The sequence below is a fragment of the Globicephala melas genome, chromosome 1 (genome assembly GCF_963455315.2).
Source record: "Globicephala melas chromosome 1, mGloMel1.2, whole genome shotgun sequence".
Taxonomy (NCBI): domain Eukaryota; kingdom Metazoa; phylum Chordata; class Mammalia; order Artiodactyla; family Delphinidae; genus Globicephala; species Globicephala melas.
Genome location: NC_083314.1, coordinates 144024060 through 144037481, shown reverse-complemented (window position 1 = coordinate 144037481; position 13422 = coordinate 144024060). Strand labels below are relative to the sequence as shown.

General features: G+C 38.0%; 1 protein-coding gene across 1 annotated transcript in view; it reads left to right on the top strand.

The window, feature by feature from the left end:
* The window catches only part of ZYG11B (zyg-11 family member B, cell cycle regulator), an 80390-nt gene that overhangs the window by 34627 nt on the left and 32341 nt on the right, over positions 1-13422 (top strand). Inside the window, exons 4-8 of the mRNA XM_030870157.2 lie at positions 5950-6090; positions 8670-8846; positions 9976-10040; positions 12695-12794; positions 13044-13094. Of these exons, the coding sequence (XP_030726017.1) occupies positions 5950-6090; positions 8670-8846; positions 9976-10040; positions 12695-12794; positions 13044-13094 (534 nt within the window). The remainder of the gene's footprint in view (positions 1-5949; positions 6091-8669; positions 8847-9975; positions 10041-12694; positions 12795-13043; positions 13095-13422) is intronic.

Genomic DNA, 13422 nt, shown 5'->3' with positions numbered 1-13422 from the left:
CACTGTGCCACCAGGGAAGCCCTAGCCTAAGTTTTTTAGTTGAGGCTAGTAGGACATCTGTGTTCCACAATGCCTCTGTGAAACAAGTTTGATTTCACAAATGGAACTGTTACTACTTTGAAATCTTGGCTTTAGGAAACACCTACTTTATTTGCTATCATCTAGTTTCTACCTCTGTAAACATTGAAGCAGTGATTCTCAGCCTTGACTGTAATTAAAATTACCTGGAGTGTAATTATTTGAGATGAAGGATGTGTTAACTAACCACATCATGGTAATCATTTTGCAATATTTACATGTATCAACTCATCATATTTTACACATTAAACTTACATGATGTATTTGTGATATATGCATGTATAATATTATGTATCTTGATAAAGCTGGAAAATTTTTTAATTAAAAAAAATCATCTGAGGAACTTGAGCAGTTAAATCAGAACCACAGGGAGGTGGGACCCAGACATCAGTATTTTTTAAAGCTCCTTGGGTGATTGTAATATGCAGCTAAAGTGGAGAATCATTGTTTTAAAATATTTTTTTAAAAATAGAGATCATTGGAACTTTGTCCTTTATTCAACTATACACAAAAGTTGATGTTTATTTTTTTTTCCATTAGTTATCTATTTTATGCATATTAGTGTATATATGTCAATCCCAATCTCCCAATTCATCCCACCCCTCCTTTCCCACCTTGGTGTCCATACGTTTGTTCTCTACATCTGTGTCTCTATTTCTGCCTTGCAGACAGGTTCATCTGTACCATTTTTCTAGATTCCACATATATGCGTTAATACACAATATTTGTTTTTCTCTTTCTGACTTACTTCACTTTGTATGACAGTCTCTAGGTCCATCCACATCTCTACAAATGACCCAATTTCGTTCCTTTTTATGACTGAGTAATATTCCATTGTATGTATGTACCACATCTTCTTTATCCATTTGTCTGTTGATAGGCATTTAGGTTGCTTCCATGACCTGGCTATTGTAAATAGTGCTGCAGTGAACGTCGCGGTGCATGTGTCTTTCTGAATTAATGGTTTTCTCAGGGTATATGCCCAGTAGTGGAATTGCTGGGTCATATGGTAATTCTATTTTTAGTTTTTTAAGGAACCTCCATACTGTTCTCTGTAGTGGCTGTATCAATTTACATTCCCACCAACAGTGCAAGAGGGTTCCCTTTGCTCCACACCCTCTCTGGCATTTATTATTTGTAGATTTTTTGATGATGTTCATTCTGACTGGTGTGAGGTGATACCTCATTGTAGTTTAGATTTGCATTTCTCTAATAATTAGTAATGTTGAGCATCTTTTCATGTACCTCTTGGCCAAAAATTTGATGTTTCTTTTAAATTATTTGTTTGACTACTAATTTGAGAGCTGAAAAATAATAGGTTATGTTAAGGGAAGAGAGCTGAGATTGCTCTGTCTCCTTGTTTAGAATTTTCCAAGTTAGCAAAGTTGATGAAAATCTTGTCTGAAATGATTGTCTTAGTATTGTGATGCTTTAAAAACTAGTTTAGGTTGACATTTTTGGCTTTACATGTTTTTTAGACCACACTGAAAGATGCAGGAAATAGAGACAGTGTGACTCCCCAGTATTCCTTATGAGGCATTATATTATACTGTTAGTGGGTGGTTATAAGAACAAAAGTTTTGGTTTTTTCCACTTTCATATATATTATTTATTTTGATCTCTTGACTCTGTGTGGGAAGTATTGTCCTCAGTGGGAGGGAATGGCTTTCTTAAGGGTCACAGCCAGCTGATGAGCCTGGTATGTGTCCTTTCTACTACATCTCATTGCCTATATTTGAGAATCTTAGTTCTTTCCTTTACTCTCTGTTTCTAGTCCCAACACAGATGGTTTTCTTACCACAGAATTACCAACTCTGTCATCTCTGTTTCCCTACCCAATTTATTCATCTGTAAGCATCAGTTTCTTGAACCTTCCACTTCTCCACAATTAGGACTCTTATGTTTTTTGGCTGCCTCATTCCTAGACTCTGGGGTTATTTACCAAACTGTGGTTCCCAGTTCCTGAGAATCACTGGTTGTGTGCTAAACCCAGTATTCTCAGTTGTCATCTTATTTGATCTAAAGTGGCATTTGACACAGTTGATCTTGTCCTCCTTCTTGAAATACTTTTTTTTACTTAGTTCCTAGGATATCAGACTTGTCTTGTTTTTTCCCTACTTTTTGGACTCACCCTCAATTTCCTTTATTGGTTCTTCCTGATCTCCCAGGCCCTAAACCTATATGCTGATGACTCCTAAATTTATATCTCTAGCCTAGACTTCTCCCTTGAGAACTAAGACTCTTATATTAAACTGCAGTAATCAACATCCAGTGAAGGTACATATAAGTTTTTTTAAGCAAAGGAGTCAATCCATTTTAAAAAACTCTAAGAACTTTTTAAAGATGTCTGAGCTAAGGCCTCTGCCCTTGAGGAATTCTAGTCTCGTGGAGAGGAGGCAGACCAATTTAAAAATAGCTTTAATCCATTGTAAGAAATGCTATAATAGAGTTATATACTGAGTGCTACAAGAAAGTTTTTCCTTAGAATATACATTTTAGTTTTAATCCATATATTAAATATTAATAAGGCTTAATTTAGTGGTTAGGGATATTTTCTCTGTTTTAAATTGTTTGCAGAAACTAGTGCATACAGACACTTGTTTGTTTTGTTTTGTTCTTTTTTTTTTTATTTTTTATCTAGCATACGAAATTGATTGAATTGAAGATGCGTTTAGTTTCAGGAGCCAGATTGCTTGATTTGAGGGTTTATCACTGGCTAGAGAAGTGTTGATCACTGAATAAACATACAGGCAATGAAATTTGGTTTAGAGTATTTACATTCCAGTAACAAAAGTTCTTTAATTTTGGGCTTCCCTGGTGGCACAGTGGTTGAGAGTCCACCTGCCGATGCAGGGGACACAGGTTCGTGCCCCGGTTCGGGAAGATCCTACATGCCGCGGAGTGGCTAGGCCCGTGAGCCCCGGCCGCTGAGCCTGCGCGTCCGGAGCCTGTGCTCCGCAACGGGAGAGGCCACAACACTGAGAGGCCCGCGTACCACAAAAAAAAAAAAAAAAGTTCTTTAATTTTATGTTTAAAGGTAACTTGAGGTTACATTTCATGTAAGTTAATATAAAGCTGTTGGAATCAACCAAATGTGGACTGATGAAGTCTGATGAAGATTATTGTTAATGTGTTTTCCCTCATACAGTCTTTTTTATCTCATGTAATAATTCAGTGTCTTTCCAAATCTGAGAAAATCTAAGAAAAAGTTCAGGGTAATTCCAAAAGAACTGAACACTTGGAAAGTTTTTATTATTCAATAACTGCTTATATATGTGAATACATAGTCAAGACCAATGTTTATGTATGTATATTATACATAAATAGTTTAAAAAGCATTTTGTAAAGAAACTTCCACTGTTATTCCTACAATCTTACAAATGCTCAAAACGTGCCTTTGTGTCACTTGGTACACATCTGTACTGTAGTCTAATTCTTATTAGACCTTTGTAGCATATCCTATCAGTGTTTGAAATGTCAGCCATGATGCAGCTCTTCATTTCCTCAAAGCTGCATATTCCTGCCTGAATACTCTATGTTCATATAAAACCTAGTTATTGTGTAATATATTTTAAAAGTGTTTATTTTTGTGTCACCTTTTATAATGGTACTGCCAAAAAAAGACAGTCTTCCACCTTAATGAGAAGATTCTCTCTCTCTGAACAGCAGGGTTTTGGGTTTTGTTTTTGTGTTTTTTTGTGTTTTTTTACCTTTTTGTAAAATAAGACAGATGCAAAGACCATAAATAACAACTGTATACCTTAATGAGTGAAAATAAGGTGAACACACTTGAAACCATCACTCAGGTTAATAAATAGAACTTGTCAGCTACAAGCTGATCACAACTCCCTCCTTCCCCACAAAAGTAATCTCTGTCCAGACTTTAATGATAATCATGTCCTTGCTCTTTTAAATAGTTTATCATCCAACTGTTTACCTCTAGGCACTTAATCTTACCCATTTTTCAAAATTATATGTCTTTTGAGTATCTTTTATAAGTTCCCTCTCCATCCCTTTCTTTTCCTTATAATTTGTGTATTAACGAATCCAGCCCTTTGATTTGTAGAGTCTCCCTCAACCTGGGTTTTCTTGATTGTATGCTTGTAGTGCATGTTTCACTGACTTTGTATTTTCTGCAGATTGGTAGTTGGATTTAGTGGCTTAATCAAACTCATGTTTGATCCCTTTGGCAGGACCCTCAGGTGTTACGCTCTTTCATTAAGGAAGTACATAATGTCTGGTTGTTTTTCTTTCTGTGAATTTTAGCAGTTGTTGACGCTCAACACCTAGTTATTCATTGGGGATCATGGTGATATTCTAGAAGTTTCTTTTTTTTTTTTTTTGCGGTACGCGGGCCTCTCACTGTTGTGGCCTCTCCCGTTGCGGAGCACAGGCTCTGGACGCGCAGGCTCAGCGGCCATGGCTCACGGGCCCAGCCGCTCCGTGGCATGTGGGATCTTCCCGGACCAGGGCACGAACCTGTGTCCCCTGCATCGGCAGGCGGACTCTCAACCACTACGCCACCAGGGAAGCCCCTAGAAGTTTCTTTTTTTTTTTTTTAATAGTTTTGTTTATTTATTTTTGGCTGCATCGGGTGTTCATTGCTGTGCATGGGGTTCTTTAGTTGTGGCGAGCGGGGGCTACTCTTCGTTGCAGTGCACAGGCTTCTCATTGTGGTGGCTTCTCTTGTTGTGGAGCACGGGCTGTAGGCACACAGGCTTCAGTAGTTGTGGCATGCAGGCTCAGTAGTTGTGGCTCACGGGGTCTAGAGCTCAGGCTCAGTAGTGTGGCGCACAGGCTTAGTTGTTCCGCCTCATTTGGGATCTTCCCAGATCAGGGCTCGAACCCATGTCCCCTGCATTGGCAGGCGGATTCTTAACCACTGCGCCACCAGGGAAGCCCTCTTTTTTTACTCATTAGTTGGATTACTTTTCTAAAAAGCCACTTCCTGTTAATATACATTTCATTACCCAATGGTATATGAACCACAGTTTAAGGATATTAACCTGTATAAATGGGAAATTCCTGGATAAACTTACTCTTGAACAGCACCTCTTGATGCTGAGTGGGAGCTTGATAAATCTGGGAAAATTAATTAATACATTTATTTGATAAGTATTTATTGAGTGCTTATTATGAGCCACACACAATGCTCCCTGTTGAGGTACAGTGGTGAATAGGTCAGTCTACTAGGGGGGTTATGATAATGGCTATGAAGGAGGTGTTTCAAGGGAGACCTGATTTAGATTGGTGGGTCAGAGAAGGCCTTTCTAGAGAAGTGTCATTTAACTTGAAATGGGAAGGATGACTAGAAATTAGGTAGAGAAAGAGAGGAAGATTTCACTCAGAGAGGATATTATATTTAGTAGCCTTTTCCTGGGAAAGAGCTTGGCTTATTGCAAGATCAGAAAGAAAGGCCACTGTAGGGTGCGGGGGAGGGATAGATTGGGAGTTTGGGATTGACATATACACACTGCTATAAAAATTAAAAAAAAATAAAAGAAAGGCCACTGTAGTTATAACATTGTGAGTTAGGGGGAGAGGGTTACCTTAAGAGGCAGTAGGAGCCTAATCATGGGTAGTAAGACCTTATAAATAGTGTTACATATCTTGAGATTTATTTTAGGTACAGGATAGAAAATTTTACCCATAGACTTATAGTAGGGTCTTAGCCTATCTAATATACATCTCTTTAGCATATGTACACCTCCATAGGATGACTTTTCTGGATGGATTGGAAAGTGATCATTCCCATTTGTTTCAGGCTTTGCAAAGCTACCCTGGATGCCATCCACACAAATGACATTTGGATAGAGACAGTTAGAGGGTTGAAAAGAATCCTAAAATCTCATCTTCTGTCTATGTTCAAAGGTGTCTGGAGAAGCCAATGAAACTCAGATTGCAGAAGCATTGAAGCGGTACAGTGAACGGGCATTCTTTGTCCGGGAAGCTCTATTTCACCTTTTTAGCCTGACTCATGTGATGGAAAAAACAAAACCAGAAATTTTAAAGGTAAGAATAAGAAACTGCATATGAGAAATTTGAAATTGTCTTCCTAGATAGATGATGGTTTTGTGAAGAAAATTAGTGAAAATTTGCATTTAGTCTGTTTTTTTGTAATGGGGTTGATAATGTATAATTTCAGTTATTAGCCATAAATGAGAATGAGAGGAGATAGTTGCATAGTGTTACTGAAGTTTTATAGTAGTCTCATTTAAGCAATATAAATGCCTTCAAGTTCATATTTAACTATCTAAAACCAGTAATCACTGTGATATGTTTTCACCAGCTATAGTAGAAAATGGAATATATGACTGGAATCAAGACACTGCTTTGTATATTACTCCTGTATTGCTTCCATATAGGCTTTTTTAAGAAATACAATATTGGAATTTTATAAGGTACTTTTCCATGCAATTTATGAACCTCCTGTGCTTTTGTAACTAATCTGCGTTATTCCTCAATTAAGATATTTTAACCAAGACAGCTTTTGAAAGGCAAGAAAGGAGGATTCTTAATTTTGTTGATTACTTAGGACATTGTTTGTCAGAATGTGGTCCTCTATCCATCAGAAGTCTGGGATACTGCTTATTTTAAGAAGCATATTTGTGAGAGGCTTCCCTGGCGGTCCAGTGGCTGAGACTTTGCCTTCCAATGCAGTGGGTGCGGGTTCAATCCCTGGTTGGGGAGCTAAGATCCCACATGCCTCGTGGCCAAAAAACCAAAACATAAAACAGAAGCAATATTGTAACAAATTCAGTAAAGACTTTGAAAATGGTCCACATCAAAAAAAATCTTTAAAAGGGGCTTCCCTGGTGGTGTAGTGGTTAAGAATCCACCTGTCAATGCAGGGAACAAGGGTTCGAGCCCTGGTCCGGGAAGATCCCACATGCCACAGAGCAACTAAGCCCCTGTGCCACAACTACTGAGCCTGCGCTCTAGAGCCCGCGAGCCACAACTACTGAAGCCTGCACGCCTAGAGCCTGTGCTCCACAACAAGAGAAACCCCCACTCGCTGCAACAGAGAAAGCCAGCGCGCAGCAACGAAGGCCCAACACAGCCAAAAAATACATAAATAAATAAACAAATTAATTAAATAAATCTTTAAAAAATAAAATAAAAATAAAAAGCATATTAGTGAACCTCATGCCAAGACATTTAGATTCAATAGGGCTGGGTACAGGAATTATAAGGAAAATTAGAGTATCTCAGGAATTCATGAGGTACAAGAATCTAAATTTTAATAATCCCCCAAGATAATCCTTATGCACATTCAGTTTAGAAACCAATGAGTATAGGACTATATTATATTTGATACCTCGTTTAGTGGGCACGACAATCCCAAGAGATAAGTTTTATCTCCTGTTTTACAGATTATGTACCTGAGGGTCTGTGAGGTTAAGTAACAGAATGTTAGTGTCAGAGCCAGAAATGCCTTAACCTCCCAGTTTCTTAGATTTTGAGAATGGGGTGTTTGGAAAGGAACCAGTAACATTTAAGTCCTAAGGTGTTACCCCCAACATCTGTCACCTCCTATGTACATACCAGAGGATGTTGGCACTTCGTATATGCATTATCATTTTTTGGTTTTGGTTACTGTGAACCTGAGTAACAAAGGACCAGACCTCTAGTCCTGATCTGAAATATTTACTCATTCATTCATTCATTCATTTAGAGAATGATGCAGAGAGAAATGTGATTCTTGCAAAGGAGAGCAAAGAAAAAAGGTGGTAGCTGGCTGAAGAAGTGTGTGGTTTTGTTTTTTTTTTTCTTTTTTTGGATGGGAGAAAAAAATAGCTTGTTTGTATGCTGATATTAATGATCCAGTACAGAATAAAAAATTGATACAGGAGTGAAAGGAGAGAACAGCTGAAGCAGTGTCCTTGAGTAGACAAGAAGGGAAGAATCTAGCATATAAGTGGAGGGATTACCTATAGAGAGGAGCCCCAAAAGGTCATTTATGGTAATAGGCAGGAAGACAGCATATGCACATGTATATGCTGGTAAGGAGGTACATGTGGAAGTGAGAATCTGAAGTTCTTTATGATTGATTCAGTTTTCTCAAGGTAACTGGAAGCAAGGTCTTCAGCCAGTAGTGAGGAATGGGAAGGATTTGTTGGGGATGAGGAGAGAGGAAAAGGAGAGAAGTAGTTATGTCAGCCAGAGGGAAGTGAATGGATTTTATGGTACTCTAACTTTAGCAGTGTTCTTAAGGAACTGAATGTTGGAATTTGAAAGTGAAGGTTGCTACTGGTTTACTCTCTTCAAGTCAGTAAGAATTTGTTTAGTGCTTAGCATATAATAGGCCCTGAACTAGGTCTTGGAAATACAAAGATGTTTTCCCTGAATAGAAAAGATTCTTTAGCCTTACAGAAAAATCTCTAGACATGAACAACTTGATACCTGCCTTGACCAGGTGAACAGGAACTAAATATTGGTGAGTAACTGCTATGTCCTAGGCTCTGCACGTGAGGATAAAAAAGATACTTAAGACATCTTAGAAATTATTATAGATCAACAAAGTAATGTTGCTATATGAAGAGAGCTTATATTTATAAGTTGGATCAAAAGAATTAATTTTTTTTTTCCAGCTTGTGGTTACTGGGATGAGAAACCACCCTATGAATTTGCCAGTGCAACTTGCTGCAAGCGCTTGTGTGTTTAACTTAACGAAGCAGGATCTTGCTGCAGGAATGCCTGTGCGACTCCTCGCTGATGTGACCCATTTGCTGCTCAAAGCCATGGAACATTTTCCCAATCACCAGCAGGTAAGCATATGGGAACTCCCATTCAAATAGTCCTTTTAGTGTCTCTTACCCATCTCCCACCTCCATACAGTTCATTTTAGTAGACCAAGGCTGGAAATTCAAATGCCTTTGGAGGCTGTGAAGTAATAAATTTATGATGTGACTGAGAGCAGGACAATAGAGAATTAGAAAACTAGAGAATGCTTTCCTTGCCTAAAAGTATTTCAGTCCAAATGTTAAGGGAAATAAAGCAAGCCATACAAAACATCTTGCACCTAGACCTTGAGTTAGTGATAATTTCAGCAAACAGGCATAGGCATAGAGCTTTTGTTCTGAGCCAGGTACTGGTTCAGTATTCAAGTACTCAGTACTTAAGTACTGGGATAGAGAAATGAGTAAGACATGGATTTTCTATTTCTAGCAGTATAGGTAGACTACAAAACTTGTCCTGTCCTCAGGACAGGACTGTTCAAAATTTGAACAGTTTGGCAAGTTAGTAAAAAATACTCAAAGGTGCAAAACCAAGTAAAAATGGCAACCCAGATAGGTGAGTGGGTCATTAAAGCCAGCTTCCCTCATTGAGAGCAATTGCCAAACTAGATGAACTTTAGGCTTTGGTGTTCATGGACTCTGGAAGCCAGGTGAACAGAAGACAAAATAGGACCCACCCAAAGGCCACCAGAAGGGAGGGAGATTAGCTGGAGTTATCCTATTTATTACCCTAGTTCTCACGTAATAGAAAAGATTTTAAAAAATGTGTGAGCTTCCCTGGTGGCGCAGTGGTTGAGAGTCCGCCTGCCGATGCAGGGGACATGGGTTCGTGCCCCAGTCTGGGAAGATCCCACATGCCGCGGAGTGGCTGGGCCCGTGAGTCATGGCCGCTGAGCCTGCGCGTCCGGAGCCTGTGCTCTGCAACGGGAGAGGCCACAACAGTGAGAGGCCCGCGTACAGCAAAAAAAAAAAAAAAATGTGCAAGTAAACTTATATGGGCCCAGTGGAAGTCAGTCTTTGAACAGGAGGTGGGCAGAATAAAGGTTTTAAGAAATAAGTGGTGTTTTATCAATCTTTCTTTTTTTTATAGAGTCTACCCCTGTTTAAAAAATAAAATAATATTTTATTCAGGATTTTTTTTCTCCGTTTGGTTCTTTAGTTACAGAAGAATTGCCTCCTTTCACTTTGCAGTGACCGAATTCTTCAAGATGTTCCATTTAACAGGCAAGTGATAGCACTAGAACTTAAAATGGGGCAAAATGGAATTCTAGAATATGTCTTGGGTCATTTCTTACCATTCAGGATATTCGTGGTGTACAATTAGTCAAGTGGGTGGGATTGTGCGTTGCCTTGTAGAATGCTAAATCTACTTTCTCTAATTTAGTGCTTTGATGTTCATGATAACAGATTGGCCCCTGTTTTCATAGCCCTTTGCATAAGAATTTATATTGATTATAGTTTTTAGAATATCTGTACAATATTGTGGGCTGAAGAAATTGAGGCATATAGACATTCAGTGTCTTGCCAGTGGTTTTGTGACTAGTAACTGCTAAGCTAGAAAGACTCAAGCCTTCTAGGTCCAGTGTTCTTTTCTCTGTATCATACCTCATTATTATTGTTATTTGATATTTAATTATAGAAGAAACTTTTTAAGCAGAGGTTAAGGGAGACCATATAGCTGTATTCCAGTAAGTATAAAGGGTTTCCTTGTTTTCTAAGGTGTGATTTGGGAGCTAAACAGGTTATTATTTTTTTTCATTTTACTACTTTAAAATATAATTTTTTAATGATGGTATTTTGAAGAAGAAATTTATACTTTATGATTTAGTGAGAAATGTCTTTCTCAAGCAGTAATTTTACTGTGAATTATTTTTATTTGGGTAACAGTACACTGTTACCTGGCATGGCTGAGGCAATGAAGTATTCCATTTACTATTTGAAATAAATAGTTTGGATAAAAATATAACTACATATATCTCATGTAGATTGCTAATTTTATTTTATAAATATATTGAGCATCTGTATTGATCACATGAAGTCATAGGTAGAAAAGACATAATCTCCTAAAGAAAATTATAAACTACCCCAGGGTTGGCAAACTTTTTCTTAAAGGGCCAGATAATAAATGTTCTAGGTTAGTGAGCCATTGGGGCTCTGTTGGACCTACTTAACTCTGCCGTTGTACCTCCAAAGCAGCCATAGACACTTTATAAACAAATGGGGATAACTATGTTCCAATAAAACTTTAGAAAACAGGCAGCTGGGCCCACAGCTATTAAGATCACTCAAGGTAGGCTATCATTTGCCCTTGATGTAGCCCGTGCACTCTGCTAGAATTGAGCTTCTTTGTGGTGAGAGACGGTGATTGGTTAATCTTGCCCCTAGTACTTAGTACTTAAGTGGATGTTTAATCGAAGGATGGATGAATGAATGAATTATGAGTATAATAGAAGACAGTCATTCATAGAAGAGGATGACAGAGTGTACTGGGCCCCCAAGCAAAGAGGGAAAGATTCCATCTGCTTGGTGATCATTAAAGATTTCATGTTAGTGATGGTATTTAAGATAATAAAGATAACAACTAATGTATGAAGCACGTATCAGGCACTGTGCTAAGTGTTTTACATATGCTTATTCAGTCCTTACAACAGTCCTGTGAAATTGTTACTCTTGTAATCTTCATTTTACAGATGAGGAAACAGAGGCACAGAGAAGTTTAGTAACTTGCTCAAGGTGATAAGATAGTAAGTAGCAGAATTTAGATTTAAATCCAGACTGACTCCAGAGCTTCTACTTTTTATATCCATGCCATATTGCCTTGAAAATGAAAGCTGGTTGAGTGATTGTTTTGTGTTTTGGGAACTGCACAGATAAAGGCACAGAGGAAGACAATACTAGTAAAAAATTAACCTTTATCAAAAATTTGGTATGTGCCAAGTTCTGTACTAAGTCTTAAGCTTTATGTGTGATATCATATACAGCAGTCCTACGGAATAAGATCATATTATTTTACAGATAAGAAAATTGAAGTTCAGAGAGATTAAGGAAGTTGCCCAGGGTCCCAAAGTTAGTAAATGGTGAAGGTGATATTTGAATGCAGGCTGATTCCAAAGTGTATCATGTTCTTAATGACCTGACTGCATTGCCTCACATGATAAAATAGTTTATTTTATTATTGTCATTAACATTAGATAGAGCTATAATTCCGACCCCAAAATTCAGAGGACTTTGGAATCTGCTCTTAACTACCAAGCTATATTACCTCATAATTATGGGCATGTTTGGGGACTAATAAAGTTTCCACATGTCATATCCTCTCTTTTCCTGCTTTCTTTTTTTCTCTAAAGCATATGTCAGTACCTAAACAAACCATATATTTTACTTACTTATTTATTATCTGTCTTCCCACTATCTGTAAGCTCTAATGAGAGTAGAGATATTTTCTGTTTTGTTCACTACCCTCTCTCCAGCACCAAGAACAGTATCTGGCACAAAACAGGAGCTCAATAAATGTTTCGGAGTGAATGAATGAATGTTCCCATTGTGCTAGGTACTGGGAGGAACCCAGAAAATACTTTAAATTATTGCTATAGTATAGAAATCACTACAGAATAGAAATATGTTGTAATTCTAGAAGATGAATGCCAGATATTTTTGACCATATTTTCCAAACTCTTGTTCCTTTACAAAGTGTTGTCAGAATTAATAATGACACCATCTCCACAACACTAAGTGCACTTGTTATTCTCTTATCAATTAGGAGGAATTTTCCCCTTCCTTCTCACCTACCTAAATTGTAGCATCAGTTCCCAGCTGGAGCTTTGGGAAATGCCTGGGGCCTCCAGGATTAATTCATGAAACTCTTTGTGTGTTTTCAGGTTTGAAGCAGCCAAGCTTGTCATGCAGTGGCTCTGCAACCATGAGGATCAAAACATGCAAAGGATGGCAGTTGCAATCATTTCCATCCTGGCTGCCAAGGTGCCTGAACTCTTGTTGAATAATCTTCTGTAGGAAACTATTTCCCATGACAGTTACTATTTTTCCCCAAATCTGTGTGCCAGTGAGGTTTTAGTAAGCCAGGTAACTTACTGAAGCTGTATTCAGTATTGTGGAATTCCAGGTTGATCAGAGATTTTAGTCTGACCTTTGGAGTCTGTTACAGTGAATGATATTAAACTCACACTGGTGAATTCTTGGACATTTACTTTGTCTTCTGCTTGCTTGCAGCTTTCTACAGAACAAACTGCACAGCTTGGTGCTGAACTCTTCATTGTCAGGGTAGGTCTGTACAGACTCCTAAACAGTTTTCATTTGCATTATTTTCAGGCAGTGTTGTGTATCTTCTGACATTTTATATTTTAAAAGATTATTTTTGTTACTTCTAAGTGAGTGAATTAATTTCTCTTCATTGAGGCAGATTTACTCCTTAACAGAGATGGAAAGAGCCCTGAACTAGGAGTCAGATGACCAGGGATCTAACTTGTAAACTCACTTTGTGAATTTAGATAAATTGCCTGGACCATTGGGGCCTGAATAAACCTTAAGATCCTATCTAGTTCTAAAATTCTGTGATTTTGTTATTTATGAAGCAAATGTGGAGTCTCTA